Source organism: Schistocerca nitens, chromosome 5 (assembly GCF_023898315.1).
Source record: "Schistocerca nitens isolate TAMUIC-IGC-003100 chromosome 5, iqSchNite1.1, whole genome shotgun sequence".
Classification (NCBI taxonomy): Eukaryota; Metazoa; Arthropoda; class Insecta; order Orthoptera; family Acrididae; genus Schistocerca; species Schistocerca nitens.
Genome location: NC_064618.1, coordinates 459,279,871 through 459,297,712, shown reverse-complemented (window position 1 = coordinate 459,297,712; position 17,842 = coordinate 459,279,871). Strand labels below are relative to the sequence as shown.

At 39.5% G+C, this 17,842-nt stretch overlaps 1 protein-coding gene across 1 annotated transcript in view; it reads left to right on the top strand.

The window, feature by feature from the left end:
- Positions 1-7,826, top strand: part of LOC126259782 (bestrophin-4) — a 568,776-nt gene extending 560,950 nt beyond the window's left edge. Inside the window, exons 10-12 of the mRNA XM_049956790.1 lie at positions 253-458; positions 4,768-5,016; positions 6,114-7,826. Of these exons, the coding sequence (XP_049812747.1) occupies positions 253-458; positions 4,768-5,016; positions 6,114-6,308 (650 nt within the window). The 3' untranslated portion in view covers positions 6,309-7,826. The remainder of the gene's footprint in view (positions 1-252; positions 459-4,767; positions 5,017-6,113) is intronic.
- Positions 7,827-17,842: the final 10,016 nt, after the last annotated feature.

Genomic DNA, 17,842 nt, shown 5'->3' with positions numbered 1-17,842 from the left:
CATCATGGCCGTCACACTTCTCAGTTTGCCTGTATTGCTACGTGATTTCCTTCCGCCTTTCAAGCAGGTATACACCCTTTTCTCCAATGTGTAATATGTTATATTTGAGCCAGATCTTGTTGGTGGAGGGGGCACTAGACAGTTTGATCACAATGCCCAATATAAGAAAACAGAGACTGAGTTTGTGGAGAGCAGTCAGCAGCGACAGAAATGGCTGTCAAAATTGAGGAAGTAATGCTCTTCTGTTCGCAGGCACCGGTAAGATGAATGGAGCAGCCGTGCCGGTGACACTGAAGAACAGGCCACGCATTCCGACGCCAGATGTGACAAAGGAGGTGTTGGACCGCGAGCACCGGCTGGCCAGCCTCGGAGGCGGTGGCGCTGGAGGCAGCGGGGGTGGCGGGGGCCCGGGTCAGGCACTGCAGTCTGGCTACCAGTCAGAGCTGCCCGTGCTCCAGGTACACATTGGCATTCTTGTGCCCTAAAAGGTTGCTTCTCTTTGCTGCTGTGGCGGTAGCCCTGCACGATGTTTTTCCTTCTTCTTTTTCGTCTGCTTCTTTCTTGAACCTCTCTGCTTATGCAGGGAACACAAAGCCTCTTCCAATCTTCTCTTTTCTCCCACAGATAATCGTTCATCATTTGTTTTTGTTGTAGTCCTCTTCAATCCACGTCACCCTTCGTCTGGTCTTTCCATTTTGTTCATGGTCTTTCAGTTAGTTTTCTTCTAGATTCTGTCCATTCTAGACATCTTCCTGGTAGTGTTTCTTTCCTAATTTCAACCTGTTTTTCTCCTTAGTTTCTTTTAGGGAACTAACCTGAAGTTTGTTTTGTATTGTTTCATTTCTTATCCAGTCCATTCTTGTCCTTAGTAGAAAGCACATCTCTCTCGCTTACATTCTACTTGGGTCTTTCTTTATCCAGATTGAATTTTATGATCCTTAAGTTAAAACTGGTAGATAATGTGATTAATGCTTCATGATCTTTGCTTTGGCAGGTATGTTCCAGCTCATGATTATGATGTCTGATACACAATAATAATATTCTGAGCAATTTTCTGTCCTCTGAAATTTTTTCCTCAGTGTATCTTTTTGTGGTTAACATACTTCCAAGATATTTGAATGCATCTCCTTCTTTAATATTTTTTTCCATTACAACTTACTTCCTTCATTTTTTCCATTTTCCTTCCTGATTTTCACTACCTCACTTTTTGCTATGCTTATTTCAGTGCCTGATTCATAAATTACTTTCTGCCAGGTATTTAGCCATTCTTCCAATTTCTGAGCGTTGTCTTCTCATATCATCATTACATTATCTGCATAAGCTATGATTTTCGTCCCCTTGGTGGACTTTCCTTGTCGTGTTCTTCTTGATTATACTGAAGAGTGCTGGTGGCACTACACTTCACTGTCAAACCCTTCTATTTGTTCTAAAACATTTTGTATTTTTGCCATCTATGAGAAAATGCATGTGAGGCAGTGACCTTCTAGTGCACAACTAAATATTTATGCAAAGATCTACGAAAGGCCCGCCGGCCGCTGTGGTCGAGCGGTTCTAGGCACTTCAGTCCGGAACCGCGCTGCTGCTATGGTCACAGGTTTGAATGCTGCCTCGGGCATGGATGTGTGTGATGTCCTTAGGTTAGTTAGGTTTAAGTAGTTCTAAGCCTAGGGGACTGATGACCTCAGATGTTAAGTCCCATAGTGCCCAGAGCCATTTGAATTTGAAGTATTAATCGCCTTCCTTCATATGTTGATGCGTGTTTGATTTCGTACCACTTCTTAGAATTATGAAAGACCCAGTAAGCCAGTGGCAGCATCACCATTGCTTTGAACAAAGAAATGAGACCTAAACGTACTTATTTTTGGGCCTGATATACAGTTGTCATAGATACCAATGAAATATTGTTTTGTTAAATTGCTAGCTGTTGTGCAAAAAACCTAAGTCAGTGCTCAGATTGATATACATGATAGTTTTGTCTGTGTAGCATGTGTTTCATTCAGATGGATAAATTGGAATATTTTATGATCATATAATTATTTCCCCAGACAAGTTCTGACAGAAATGGACACAAAAAATTCATATAGATTTCAGAATTGGTTCCTTTGTCTTGAGAAAGGTACAAAGGTGCAACTGGATTTAAACATGATGTACTTTTCTTAAGGATGTTCCACATTCCTAAACTGACATTTCAGATGAAAGATTAAGAAATTGCACAATTTGGTATTGCTTAATCAGCCACTGAATCTGTGTGAAATAGTTGATACTGTGTGCTTATAGGAGAAAAAGAGTGGTTCACTGTGCATCAAGAATTAACAATCAGAAAGCATGGTGAAAGGTGAGTGGTGAATTTTTAGAATGTTCTACAAAGACAAATGCTAAAACATATTTCCTTCCAATGTCAGAGCCACATTAAAAGAAAGCAAACTCATTTCATGTGCTCATGTGTTATTAGGCATGAGGTGGGGAGCACCACTTCATGACAGAAATAAAACAGTCATCCAAGCAGTGGGCAGATAACGGCTGTCCTGCACGAAAGAAAGCCGAAGTCGATTTCTTCTATAAGTGTCTTCTGGATACAGGAGATATTATTCTTATTGATTGCTTTGCAAAGGATAGAACTTCTACGTGATATGCAATGTGCAAGTCTCCTGTTCTAACTGGATGAAAATAAAGGAACCATATATACAATACCTGGATTGGGAAGAGAAAAAAAGACGACAAAGTCGAAACAGAGACACTTGGAGTGCAGATCACTGAAATATCCTCTGTTCATCAGATTTTTCACCTTCTGACTTGCATCCATTCCCACATGCTATAAAATTATGGAATACTGCATCACAGTCAGACAGTACAGGGTTTACTGCAAAATCAGCAACAGGACTGGATCACATGCGAAGTAATGGAAAAATGTGCTCTTGACAAATGAAACCCTCTTCAGCTTCCTGAATGTCCTATGGAACATGTAATTACCTAAGTAGCTATTTTTGCTTTGTTCTGTGACCTTTCAGGCAATAGCTTTCGTTTCTGGGAGTGCCATGTCGACATAGAGAATACACCACCATTTCGATACACTCAACTTGGCCTCTAAAACAATTAAGAACACCAGCACCAATGTATGTGAAGAAGTTGTGCAAGGGATCATCTGGAATAGAACCTGGACCAAAGGTGTCAGGTTCCTTTCCCTGGAAGGTGGGGATTTGTCCAATAGCTGATCTTCATGGAAGAGTATGGAGATGACCAGGCATGCAATTACAGGCATTTGTCAGGAAGATGTGTCAGTCAAGTTTCAGGTTGATATTATGTAGACATATCACACATCTCTCATGGCTATCGAGGTTAATTTGAGGGCTGTGCAGTATCAGTCCAGAATCCTCTTAACTTATTGTCTGATCGTACTTCAGCATTTCAACAATAGGTTCATTTTTTGAGATAATGCAAGAACATATTGTACCCACATCATGAACACCATCCTCCAAGAGGCAAGACTACCTGCAGTGTCTGATGACATGAATTCAGCTGAATGAGCTTGGAAGCAGTTGAAAGTTGTAGTGCATCATTGTGTGAATCAGAATCCTTCTTGCACAACATATGAACTCAGGAGAACTGCAACTGAAGAGTGGGGCAACCATCTTTTGCTCAAGAACGATGCAAGTGTTTTTCAACACATAGGGTCAAACCACATGGTACTGAATGTTGCCCAGGAGCAGAGTTTCACTGCAAAGATGTGAACTTTCAAACATACTGCCTTTATTTTTGGCATTGTTTTTCATTTCACAACTAGCTGTACCAGGCTAGGCTTTGCCATAGCCCAGTCTGCTGAAATGGAAAAGGAAGAAAAAAGAAAGCACACATTTCTAATGTGTATGGCAATTGGATGCACATCCTAATCTCCTTCTCTCTGTTCATCTTCCATCTCCCTTTCTTTGCCAATTTCCTTGTCCTCCCCCCCCCCCTCTCTTTCTGTGTGTGTGTGTGTGTGTGTGTGTGTGTGTGTGTGTGTGTGTGTGTGTGTGTATGTGTGTGTGTGTGTGTGTGTGTGTGTGTCCATCACCACCTCCCCATCTCTTTGTCCATCTCCTCTTGCCCCCCTCTCTTAGTTCATCACTGCATCTCACTTCTTTTTGTCCATCTTGTCTCCCCTCCCCATGTACTCCTGCCTCCTCTCTCTGTCCATCCCCTCCTTCCCTTTTCTATGTCCATTTCTGTTCACCCCTCTGTCCATCTCCACTTCCCCCCTCTCTCTGACCCTCAGCTTCATTTATTGTTACCGCAAATTCACATTCTGTAGTAGTATTCTAATCATAAACCAATATGCCATAAATACTTTCCTGTTTTCTAAAAATGTTTCACTACGTGTCTGAAGGTTTATTACATTTAACCTCTAAAAATATGAAATAAATCAGAAAGGAACATTTTGAGATTTAAGAGAACTTATGGAGATTTGAGACTTTCAAGAAACGAATATCTATGTTTGTACTTACTCGTGTACAGAAAATGTAGATTTTCTTAATTGCAATTCTCTGATCGTTTTTTAACAATTGCTTTTAAATCCCTCCTCCTCTTGAATAAGCGTATGCATTTTGCAGATACGTATGTAATGCAAAACAGTTTTGAGCAGTTCATGCATGCACAGCCTGTAAAGTGACTCATTTTACAGCATTTTTCTATAAACTTTCCAGCTCTAGCATTCTTTTCTAGCTTCTGCTTAAGTTTCGAACATAGTTGTGGAAGTGCTATTGTTAATGTTAGCTATGGCTCTTTCTGTAGGTGGTACTGTCACCTATCAAGGAGCTGGGTGGAGAGGGTGGGGTGGTGGGCACACCTAGTTCAGTGCCACCATCAGCACTGCCCTCATCTGTAACAGCGAGCGGAGCTGGGGGTTCATCTACATCCACAGCAGCGCTGGCGCAGGCTGTGCTCTCCCCTGCACTCACATCGGCTGGACTCAGCCCTGTGCCTGTCCCAGTATCTGTACCAGTTGCTGCTGCTGCGGCTGCTGCTGTCAACGGGCGCAAGGTCAGTCTGGCTATTATGTTAGCTCATTGTCTTTGATATTCCAGTGTCACTTGTGCAGAATGAGTGTCATTAGTTGAAAAGCCGCCTCATGATATGAACCAGTAGTGGCACAACATTCATACTAAAATTATATAAAGAAGGGATTTGATTAAGGAAATTTGCCCTTGTTCCTTGTGATATAGTTTTGGAGGCTGTGTCCTGTCAGTAGACACAGAAACTGGTTTCCTTCATTTGAAGACAAAGACTAAAGCATTAATGCTGCAAGAAAAATTTCAGAATTTCTCAGCTAAAGCCATATTTGAGCTCTGTTGTAAGTGACCTACATCTGCCTCCACCTACGTCTGCCCCCACAGCTTAATGACATCTGCTACATGTACATAGTCTTTGCTCAAAATTTCTCTAGAGATAAACTAAAAGGTCTTCTAGCTGCAATACTCTTGTTCACAGAGATAGTGGTTTGTTGTTTGACTGCATATAACCTTCCGCAGTGAATGTTGTCAATTTAGACTACTGTTACAGAACAATATGATGGTGAACAATATTTCCTGCAGTGCCTGATCCAGTACTACATAAGATGATCACCTGGCTGGGTACTCAAAGGTGCCATGGGGTGCTGTAAAAAGTTGCTATGATCCTTTATTCTACATCTAAATCTATACTCTGAAAGCCACATTACAGTGTGTGGGTATAGATTCTTCTGGTACCACTATAATTTTCCCTCCACTACTCCATTCATGTATGGTACATAGAAAAAATGACTGTCTAGAAGCTTCTCTCTGATGTTCTTGTCATAGCAATTTTGCAATACTTTGTGTTTGGATGCAGTGTGTTGCCTCTTTAAATATTGTTTTCTCTCCATCACTACCAGTTGTGAGTTGACAAAATTATAATCATTATTGATTTCCATCTGGCTGTAGTAATTTTCATAAACAATAGGTTACATAGAATTGCCTGCCTTGTCAAAAAAATAAAATCTTTACATGTGTCCTCAGCACTACGTCCTCCAGTGTAGATAACAGGAAAGATCTTCAAAAAATGAGAAGAGAGAGTCTGTACAATGTATTTTAATAAATAATAACTCCTTTTTTTCATTTTAGGTGTTGACTACAATGACAATAACACCAGTGACGATGAGTGGAGCACCACCTTCACCAGCACTGGCATTACAACCCATTACACTGACGGATGTAACATCAGGGTCAGAAGATGACAGTGGGGTTGCTAGTGATCGCAGCAGGAAAACTAGTGTTGCTTCTCAATCACAGACTAAGCGTGGTGAAGTATATGTTTAGCAGCTGATGTCGCCACCTATCCATCACTCGGCTTCCTCCACACTTGAGCAGAGGAAGACACGATTTGTGACAAAGCAGTAACACTGCTAAGTGATGCATGTGCTTCCATTCTATTTTTTCAAAGACTGAAGTTATGTGGTTGCACAAGATTAATTACGTATAATATTGACAGTCAGGAGAAACCAATGAATGTGTTTGTGAGTGAGTTGTCAATTTTGTTCAGCTTCTATGAAATGGACTAAAATATATTGGGAGTAGTATCTCCCGAGGACACAATGAACATTCGTATTTTTGACACTGTGCCTTTAGTAGTTTTATGTATATTTACAGTTCTTTTATGGCAAAGATATGAATTGTACTTAGAGGTTTAGAGTGGGAAAATCTGCAGGTGAACATATCATAAAGTCTAGCATTGATTACACATACTTGTTGATATCCAAAGTTAGAATAAAGCTAGTATTGTTTTTGTTTTTGGATACAAACACAATGGTACACATACATTGTGGAAGATCTGTGATAATGCAGTAACAAATAGTCTTCAGTAAGTGCCTGTAAGTGTAAAAAGAGTGTTTGTAGTAATTGTTTGAATTTGTGAAAATATTGTATATTTATCTGATTTTCTCGTTTCCAGTGCAGGTACATTCAGTGTTGCCAAGTGTTAAAATAAAACTACATAATGTATAGACCTATTTATCAGCTAAATGCAGTACAATGGTTAAAAGATTGCAGACACATAGGACACAGATCTAACATCATGCAGCCATTCACAGGACTAAAGTGCTATCTGTCATGCAGCCACTGACATTTGGAACAGTATAATTCCAGCTTGTGTTACTGTAATTGGAGGTGAGACTCAAAAGAAGCTGCAACAGCACAAAATAGGACGTGGCTTTGAATGGCAAGAAACGTTATGTGATGGTATGCTGGTTTCAGCTTATTGATAACCTTCTATTTCCTCACATAAGTGCAGAACAAGACTTTCCTATTCATGCCTATAAAACTACAGCCATTAAAAATATCAGTATGGCAACAAAACCTACTGAAGCAGCAAATGTAATGGAATTTTGTGAAGGATTGTTAGATTATTTTGTGATGAGTATTACTGAGAGGTAATGTGATAATGGTTGTCTGTGGCAAGTAATGTTGTTGTTCGATTTTATCTGGATGCACAGAAACCAAAAAAAAAAAAAGAAAAAAAAACAGTACAATACAGTAAAATTTTTATGGTGATTTTCAAATGTTTTCTAATGGAGCTGTATTGTCCAGCAGAAATGGGGAAAATTCTGTAATGTCTTGATGTTTTTCATATCCCTTGGGTCCAGTTCTTGCTCAAATGGAAAATGTTAATGACAAAATATGTGAGTAATTGGCTTTATTGAAAGGATGCTCTGCATGCATGACCATGCAAAGCATTTACAACAGATGCTATAATCCCATCAAGACCAGAAATAAAATTTTTATAAATTGTATTTTTCTCTAAAATATGTAATTTGAAATAAAAGTGAATTTGTGGAAGTATTTTATGCTTTCTGTAATTTTACTGATCCATTAAATGATTTAAGATACTTTCAAAGGAAAATGGTGTTGTTGTATCAAACTTCCTGCACAAGTACTAGAATGAATTTAAAGTATGAGGCTAGTATTGGTCAGCCATTTTCTGTCCTTCAGGAAGGAGATTAATATTTATGTAATGAAATCTCATGGAAGTGTATGGATGTTTAGTCCACCATATTCTGATACAATGAGTGAGTGAATCACACATATTGTAATGCTATTATTAAACAGTCATACTTTATTTTTCACGCAATATAATTATTCTTGTTTTTCTGTAGATAGCTGATAGAGATAACCCTACAGCACATTCATACAGAAGTTCATGTGATGTCTTTTAAAGAAGATCCTGTTTTCAGCTTGTATAAAATTGGCAATCTTAATTATTGTAGATCTAAAACAAAAAAAGAAAATATTAGTTGTAGGGAATATTATTCAGAAAATCAGCAGTCTGTGATGCAAAGATCAAACATTTTTTAAAGCCAATAGCCACTATCCTTCAATGAGAGAATCTTCATTATGGAGAAAACCTTGTTATAGCTGACAAAAAAGAAATCTTCTTCCTCTATAGTGTTACAACTCTTGGTGAGTCTTGCCTTCTAAAACTAGTTTCTTCCATGCTTCTCAGTTTTCTGCATCTTTTTTTCCACCCATGGACTTTCATACCGGTGAGACCTTCTGTTACTTCAACAAATCACATTCTGTCTAATAACATAAATCACACCTTACACCATTTTTTCATATTCTTATCCTCTGCCATTCTCCCCATGTATCCTAGCCAACATAGCCATTGTGATATGTAAATTTTACTGTATCTCTTCTTGTATTAATGCTTGTAGCTCAGTGATGTGTATCCTACAGATTACTTCCTCCCTTTATTGGACCATAAATTTTACACAGTATTTTTGCTCAAAAGTTCTTAAAGCATTTTTGTCATCTTCTGCCAGTGTCCATACCTCTAACCTATATGTGACAACCAGGCAAACTAGGGAGTTGTACACTAAGAGTTTCTTTCTTCTTGTAACAAGTTTATTTCCTGTTTGTATTCTTTCCCTTATAGCAGTTACAATGCTGTTATAATTTGATGTTAAGGCTCATGAGTTACTGAAAGAGGGCACTTCTTTAAAACATTTCCCATTTATATTTAGATCTTTAGGATTTATTCTAGCCTCAGAGTGTGACATTACCGTAAATTTTGTTTTATTTTCATTTACAATGAAGCAGATTTTTAATGCACCTGTTTCCATTGCCAGGTATGTTTCTTCAAGTGTGTTTATATTTCTTCATACTATTCCAGCATCATCAGCATATGCATTTATCTCCTACTTTTTATAAATATAACACTCATTTCATTGATTTTATTTGTTATATTGAGCTACACTGATAATATAGTGGATATACTATCACACTATTTCACTCCTTTATTAAAGACAAAGCTTTCACTTGTCCTGTTGAATATCTTTGCTTTTACTCTCGTCTTTATCATTCTCATTCTGATTAGACTTACTGGTTTAGCACATATGCCAATTTCTTTTAGCATTCTGTACAGTCTGTGCCGATTTATGCTGTCAAAGACATGTTTGAAATCAATGAATAGGAAGTACAGATCAATATTATGGTCACAGAACTTTTCAGTCATTTGTATGATCACAAATTTTTGGTCATTTGTTCCTCTATGTGGTCAAAAACAACACTGATAATCTCCAAGTATGTGTTCTGTGAACTTTTGTATCCTTTCATTTAATATAATTGTGAGGATCTTATTTAGTTATGCTTCATAGTGTTATACCTCTGTAGTTTTCACATGCTGTTGTATCTCTTTCCTTGTAAATGGGGATTACGATTCCAGTTTTCCAGTTATCCAGCATGGTTTCAGTTTCCCATATGCCCAGTATTAGGATGAGCAGTTACTTTATTACAGCGCTTCCACCACTTAGACTTTTCCATATTCACCAGGTGCTTGACTGTTTCCCATCTTGAGGACAACCAGAGAAACCTCATGCAGTGCTGGCTTCCTTGCCTCATTGCCTGCCACCAACTCCAATATTTCTTTCTGTGAGATTATTTGTTGTTCTTCCAGGCTGTCATTTTGCATGTCTTTGATGTTTTATGCCCATTTTCCCATTGTCTATTCTTCCTTTCTTAGATTTTAACACCTTTACTTGAGCTTGCCTTTATTTTTGGCTGGAATCTGCTCCTTATTTTGCATGCAGCATGATAGAATTTTCTTACTTCATTCTGTTTCATTAGCTCTTCTTAGGCCATTCTCTTTTCTTCCTCTTGCACAATCTGTTAGCTCCTCTTCTTAAATCTCTACATTGTTCCATATTATATCTGGTTTCTCTTTGTAACAATGTCATTCTTCCCCTATTCTTTTCCTTTACTGCTAACCTGCAATGTTCATCAAATCATTCCTGGTTTCTTCTGCTCCTTCTCACACCTGTTATTTCTTCTGCAACATCATTTATGAAATAATGCACGCACACTCAAATGTCATGTGCAATAGCAGTGTGCTATCATCTGCGAGAGTGTGCTGTGAAAGAGCAATACTGTGAACTTCCAATAGAGCCAGCCATGGGCGGGTGCCTATTTAAACCCTGCCACACTATGCTCATGCTCAGTTAGCATGTTATTACTGCTTGCATACACTGCCTTGTGGTCAGTGTATGTTAAGGTGATTGGCGTACATGCCACAGTCTAATAAAGTTGAGTCCAAGTTACAACAGTTAATGGCTTTGTCAATCCCGATCCACCTTTCGCCTATTCCTGCTGGTGGCTCTTCATTACTCAACTTCCTATTTAGCGTTAGTATTGGGTTGGCAGGCCTGGGTAACCAAGCCCTACCTAAAATCTCTTTCCTCATTACCTTAGCCAGCTTCATCCTGACCCACAACTTCTTCACTTTTGAAGGCCAGACATACCAACAATTAAAGGGAACAGCCATGGGTACCAGGATGGCCCCCTCGTACGCCAACCTATTCATGGGTCGCTTAGAGGAAGCCTTCTTGGTTACCCAGGCCTGCCAACCCAAAGTTTGGTACAGATTTATTGATGACATCTTCATGATCTGGACTCACAGTGAAGAAGAACTCCAGAATTTCCTCTCCAACCTCAACTCCTTTGGTTCCATCAGATTCACCTGGTCCTACTCCAAATCCCATGCCACTTTCCTTGACGTTGACCTCCATCTGTCCAATGGCGAGCTTCACACGTCCGTCCACATCAAACCCACCAACAAGCAACAGTACCTCCATTATGACAGCTGCCACCCATTCCACATCAAACGGTCCCTTCCCTACAGCCTAGGTCTTCGTGGCAAACGAATCTGCTCCAGTCCGGAATCCCTGAACCATTACACCAACAATCTGAAAACAGCTTTCGCATCCCGCAACTACCCTCCCGACCTGGTACAGAAGCAAATAACCAGAGCCACTTCCTCATCCCCTCAAACCCAGAACCTCCCACAGAAGAACCACAAAGTGCCCCACTTGTGACAGGATACTTTCCGGGACTGGATCAGACTCTGAATGTGGCTCTCCAGCAGAGATACGACTTCCTCAAATCCTGCCCTGAAATGAGATCCATCCTTCATGAAATCCTTCCCACTCCACCAAGAGTGTCTTTCCGCCGTCCACCTAACCTTCGTAACCTCTTAGTTCATCCTTATGAAATCCCCAAACCACCTTCCCTACCCTCTGGCTCCTACCCTTGTAACCACCCCCGGTGTAAAACCTGTCCCATGCACCCTCCCACCACCACCTACTCCAGTCCTGTAACCCGGAAGGTGTACACGATCAAAGGCAGAGCCACGTGTGAAAGCACCCACATGATTTACCAACTGACCTGCCTACACTGTGAAGCCTTCTATGTGGGAATGACCAGCAACAAACTGTCCATTCGCATGAATGGACACAGGCAGACAGTGTTTGTTGGTAATGAGGATCACCCTGTGGCTAAACATGCCTTGGTGCACAGCCAGCACATATTGGCACAGTGTTACACTGTCCGGGTTATCTGGATACTTCCCACTAACACCAACCTGTCAGAACTCCGGAGATGGGAACTTGCCCTTCAGTATATCCTCTCTTCTCGTTATCCGCCAGGCCTCAACCTCCGCTAATTTCAAGTTGCCGCTGCTCATACGTCACCTGTCTTTCAACAACATCTTTGCCTCTGTACTTCTGCCTCGACTGACATCTCTGCCGAAACTCTTTGCCTTAACAAATGTCTGCTTGTGTCTGTGTATGTGCGGTTGGATATGGGTGTGTGTGCCAGTGTATATCTGTCCTTTTTTTTCCCTGTAAGGTAAGTCTTTCCGCTCCCAGGATTGGAATGACTCCTTACCCTCTCCCTTAAAACTCACATCCTTTCGTCTTTCCCTCTCCTTCCCTCTTTCCTGATGAAGCAACCGTTGGTTGCGAAAGCTTGAATTTTGTGTGTATGTTTGTGTTTGTTTGCGTGTCTATCGGCCTGCCAGTGCTTTTGTTTGGTAAGTCACATCGTCTTTGTTTTTAGATATATTTTTCCCACGTGGAATGTTTCCCTCTATTATATATACAGGGTGTTACAAAAAGGTACGGCCAAACTTTCAGGATACATTCCTCACATACAAAGAAAGAAAATATGTTATGTGGACATGTGTCTGAAAATGCTTACTTTCCATGTTAGAGCTCATTTTATTACTTCTCTTCAAATCACATTAATCATGGAATGGAAACACACAGCAACAGAACGTACCAGCGTGACTTCAAATACTTTGTCACAGGAAATGTTCAAAACGTCCTCCATTAGCGAGGATACATGCATCCACCCTCCGTTGCATGGAATCCCTGTGCGCTGATGTAGCCCTAGAGAATGGCATATTGTATCACAGCCGTCCACAATATGAGCACGAAGAGTCTCTACATTTGGTACCGGGGTTGCATAGACAAAAGCTTTCAAATGCCCCCATAAATGAAAGTCAAGAGGGTTGAGGTCAGGAGTGCGTGGAGGCCATGGAATTGGTCCGCCTCTACCAATCCATCGGTCACCGAATCTGTTGTTGAGAAGCGTACGAACACTTCGACTGAAATGTGCAGGAGCTCGCATCGTGCATGAACCACATGTTGTGTCGTACTTGTAAAGGCACATGTTCTAGCAGCACAGGTAGAGTATCCCGTATGAAATCATGATAACGTGCTCCATTGAGTGTAGGTGGAAGAACATGGGGCCCAATCAAGACATCACCAACAATGCCTGCCCAAACGTTCACAGAAAATCTGTGTTGATGACGTGATTGCACAATTGTGTGCGGATTCTCGTCAGTCCACACATGCTGACTGTGAAAATTTACAATTTGATCATGTTGGAATGAAGCCTCATCCGTAAAGAGAACATTTGCACTGAAATGAGGACTGACACATTGTTGGATGAACCATTCGCAGAAGTGTACCGGTGGAAGCCAATCAGCTGCTGATAGTGCCTGCACACACTGTACACGGTACGGAAACAACTGGTAACTGGTTCTCCCGTAGCACTCTCCATACATTGACGTGGTCAGCGTTACCTTGTACAGCAGCAACTTCTCTGACGCTGATATTAGGGTTATCGTCAACTCTACGAAGAATTGCCTCGTCCATTTCAGGTGTCCTCGTCGTTCTAGGTCTTCCCCAGTCGCGAGTCATAGGCTGGAATGTTCCGTGCTCCCTAAGACGCCGATCAATTGCTTCGAAAGTCTTCCTGTTGGGACATCTTCTTTCTGGAAATCTGTCTCGATACAAACATACCGCGCCACAGATATTGCCCCGTGCTAATCCATACATCAAATGGGCATCTGCCAACTCCGCATTTGTAAACATTGCACTGACTGCAAAACCACGTTCGTGATGAACACTAACCTGTTGATGCTACGTACTGATGTGCTTGATGCTAGTACTGTAGAGCAATGAGTCGCATGTCAACACAAGCACTGAAGTCAACATTACCTTCTTTCAATTGGGCCAACTGGCGGTGAATCGAGGAAGTACAGTACATACCGACGAAACTAAAATGAGCTCTAACATGGAAATTAAGCATTTCAAACACATGTCCACATAACATCTTTTCTTTATTTGTGTGTGAGGAATGTTTCCTGAAAGTTGGGCCGTACCTTTTTGTAACACCCTGTATATATATATTAAACAAGATGCTGTGACTTACCAAACGGGAAAGCGCTGGTGCATATATACTGGAGTCATCTTATTAACAGTGCTACTGTACATAGCAAACTGCTGTACAGTAGCACAAAATGTTTGTGCTGTAAGCTCTTTAGATGTTGCTACTGTAGGTGTACACATGTTCTTCAAACATATAATTGTATGATATGGAATAAAAAAAGAATACAATCAGTAAAGCTTGTAGAGGGCTTACAAGGTGTATGTCATTATAGAAATAAAATGCAATAAATTAGAAACATCACCAAAGCTAGATTGTTAAAACAGAAATAGTTATGTGACAACTCACTTTGCTTTGTTTAACAAAGTTCTACTTTAATCACTGAATGCCTCATTTACATATGTCTTGCCTCTGTATTTACCTACTATAGAGTGTTTTACACATTTACTTCATTTTCACATGTTGGGCACAATACTCTCAACTTTTCTAGTCCCTTCTCTGTTTATATAATATATTTCATTAACAAAAATATCTTGTTAAGTGACTGGTACAATGTTTTATCATTCTTTTCTTGAAACAGTGTGTCACAGGTATGAGGGGCCCACTGGCAGTTAAGTTCCTCTGAGCACTTTTTGCCTAGACGGCTTTCTGGCAGTCATGTCAACAGAGAGCGCTGATTACTTACTACAGTCTATTTTCATTCATTTGGGTACTTTCTCTATTTATTTTATCATTTTTATATTATTCTGTGAACTCTGCAAGCTTGTTCTTATGTATGTCATTGTATTTTTATCTAAAATTCACCACAAGAACATATCAGAAGCATTGTCATTTAACTATTTCATTTTTAACAGCCTAACTTTCGTCATGTTCTTAATTTATTACATTTTATTTCTGTAATGACTTATACACCTAGTAATCCCACTAAAGACTTGACTGATCATATTCTTTTTATTCCATATCATACAATAAAATGATTAAAGAATATGTGCACACCTACAGTAGCGACATCTAATGAGTTTATGACACAAACATTTTGCGGCTGCTGTACAGCACTTTGTTAAGAACAATAGTGCTGTTAACAAGATGACTCTAGTATATACCATATTCTATATATGTGCGACGATGCTAAGCTGATTTTATGTTTTGACACTGCCACTATTTCTCCATTATATTAGGACATGTTTTTAAAACAGGTGTCATTCATCATATTTAAACTGCATATTTTTCACATGTATGTCAGTAATACTTTTTGTTATGGCATATTTTATTGTTTTAAGCTGTAGACAATCCACTAGTGCATTCGTGTTTTCCCACGTTATGCTGTATATCTGAACATGGTCATTCCTGACAAAAACCATTAGTCTGAGGACCTAATAAGTTTGTGATCATACATGGAAGTAAAGAAATTTATTCATCTGGTTTGAGATGATGCCTCCAGCATTAAACCAGGCTTGCTTGGTGTGTGCATGGGGGACTATTTCTGACACGCGATGAAGTTGTACCTCTTAACTGATCAATAGTCTTGTTTACTTCTTTTACTCCGTGAAAAATATCTGAGTCTGATGAATGCTAGAACTAGTTCATATACCTGTTGTGACAGGTATTCAAGTTGTCTTTTCTCATCATAAAAAAAAGATGAATCAGTTATAGTGGTTAATTCACTAAAATGCAGTCTGAATATAACACTGGAAATGCAGTCAAATAGTGCTTACAACACAGACAGGTAAATCCTTAAACATGGCTGAATGAAACACATGGCAAGTGATGATGCAATCAGTACTAAATGAGGAGGTTCCATGTATGGTACACTGCAGTGATCATTTTGGATACTAACTGTTCCTGTAAAACAACAAGTGTAATTTACCATGACACATGATTAAGTGCTACTGATAGCCTCTTCCATAAACTTATAAAATAATACTGGGAATTTTGCAGGGTCAAACAAACACAAAAACCAAATAGAGATAAACGTCAGTGCTTTCATTACATGTAGTATATGAAACTCTCGATAACTACAGACATAAGGAAATGAAACCTTGTCACTGGGAAATAAAATAAATGCATAGGAAGCTGACAAGGCACTTAGGCAATATGCAGGGAGTTAGAGAAATTAATTAGTAGCATCATCTTTTCCTGCACAAACAATCAAGTTTTTTTTCAAAGAAGCTGTAGTACTGGCATGACAACAAAGAACAAGCAAAAAACAGATGATACAACAAGTCTTAGAATGAAAGTAGTGCAAGAAAATTTCACAACGGGGAGAAAAGTAGAACTGATGGACATAGAAGGATGCGAGAGATTATCAGGAAGTTAATGTTACAAATAGAATGTGCGGAAGTCAGTGAAACTTGTACAAAAGTTCAGTACTTACACAAAAGTTCAGTACTTACACAGTCTCCATATCACCTTTCATGATCCATGTCAAAAACTTCCTTTAAGTAAGGTAGTAACTTCCACCACGAGAACTTTACTCAAGGGGAGGTGATACATTGTGTATTGTCAACTGAACAAAACATAGAGCATGGGTCTGTGTGATCGAACATGTGGAAGCACGCATGTTTCAATTATTGTAGATAGGTAGATAATGAGCCATACAAGCAAGATTATTTATAAACTCTTGAAGGAAAAAAAATACATTTGAGAAACACATTTGAAATGAAAGATGGTAAACTTTTGCACCTCAGGACAATTAGAGTAGCTACATAAACTCAGACTGAAAATGGCACTATACCATGTGTAACAAGGAAAGTACCTGAAAAGAGAAACTCTCACCAACAGTCACTGCAAAACTTCTTAGTTGGAAGCAGAAATGGAGTCTACATAAGATGCTGGATTGCTTGCAAGTGTTTATTTAGAGACTGGACCTTTGCTGTGGTGCTATGTTGCACTGATTCAGCAATGGTTGAACAATAGGCATTTCAATCCATTAAGGAGAGGACATATTTATGTAGATTCCTTCAAAAACAGTGTGGCAGCTTTCTCTACACTGGTGACTTTAGTTCTGCACTTTCCTAGTGCAAGTTTTCATAACTTCATAAACTTTGAACATAACTTTGCCATGCCATGCAATGGTCAAAAATATTTGACAACAATGCCACCAAACAGCAAAATAGTGCAAAAATATGACGTAGCCATTCAGTAGTAGTAGAGATGAATATTGAAACGTAAATAAACAATTAAAAGGTTGAAATGAGGCTGAGAAGGGCATACCAGTTAATTCTGGGTAGTGGTTGAAATTAGTTGGTTGCCGTGTAACAGTTTTACTGCGCATTTGTTTTTGTACCAAACAATTATTTCTGTCTTGCTGGATCCATAATGCCTGGTAAGTGACAAAAATGAATTATATAGTCTTCTGATCTGGGAGCTGTAATTCAACATGGACAGGTGATGGGAAACAGAATTGTTCGTCCCAGGGGCATGTAAACTCCTTAGCTCTGCCTGGTGTCACAGCAGTTTGTCGTTAACACCACACAGCCTCCTATTTAGAAGAAAGGCATCCAAGTACTCTTTCATATACAGATCTGTTTCCTTCCATGTTGCAGCTGCATTGTTCTGCTGAACTCTCTTCAAAAATACTTTAATCTTTTAACCAGGTGCTTCACTTTGTCAAAATTCATGCTAGGTAGCAGTTTCTCAAACTCAAAAGGGGAACATGTTTTGAGGCCATAAATGATCTCATAGAGAGTTAAACATGTTTCTTCATTTAGCCTGGCATTGTACCATAAAATCACACACTGTTATAGATGATCCCAGACCAAGCCATTCATGTAATACAAAACATTTTTACTACCGTTTTATTTATTGTTCAATGTTTCCATTACTCTTAGGGTGAAATGGCATAATGGTCT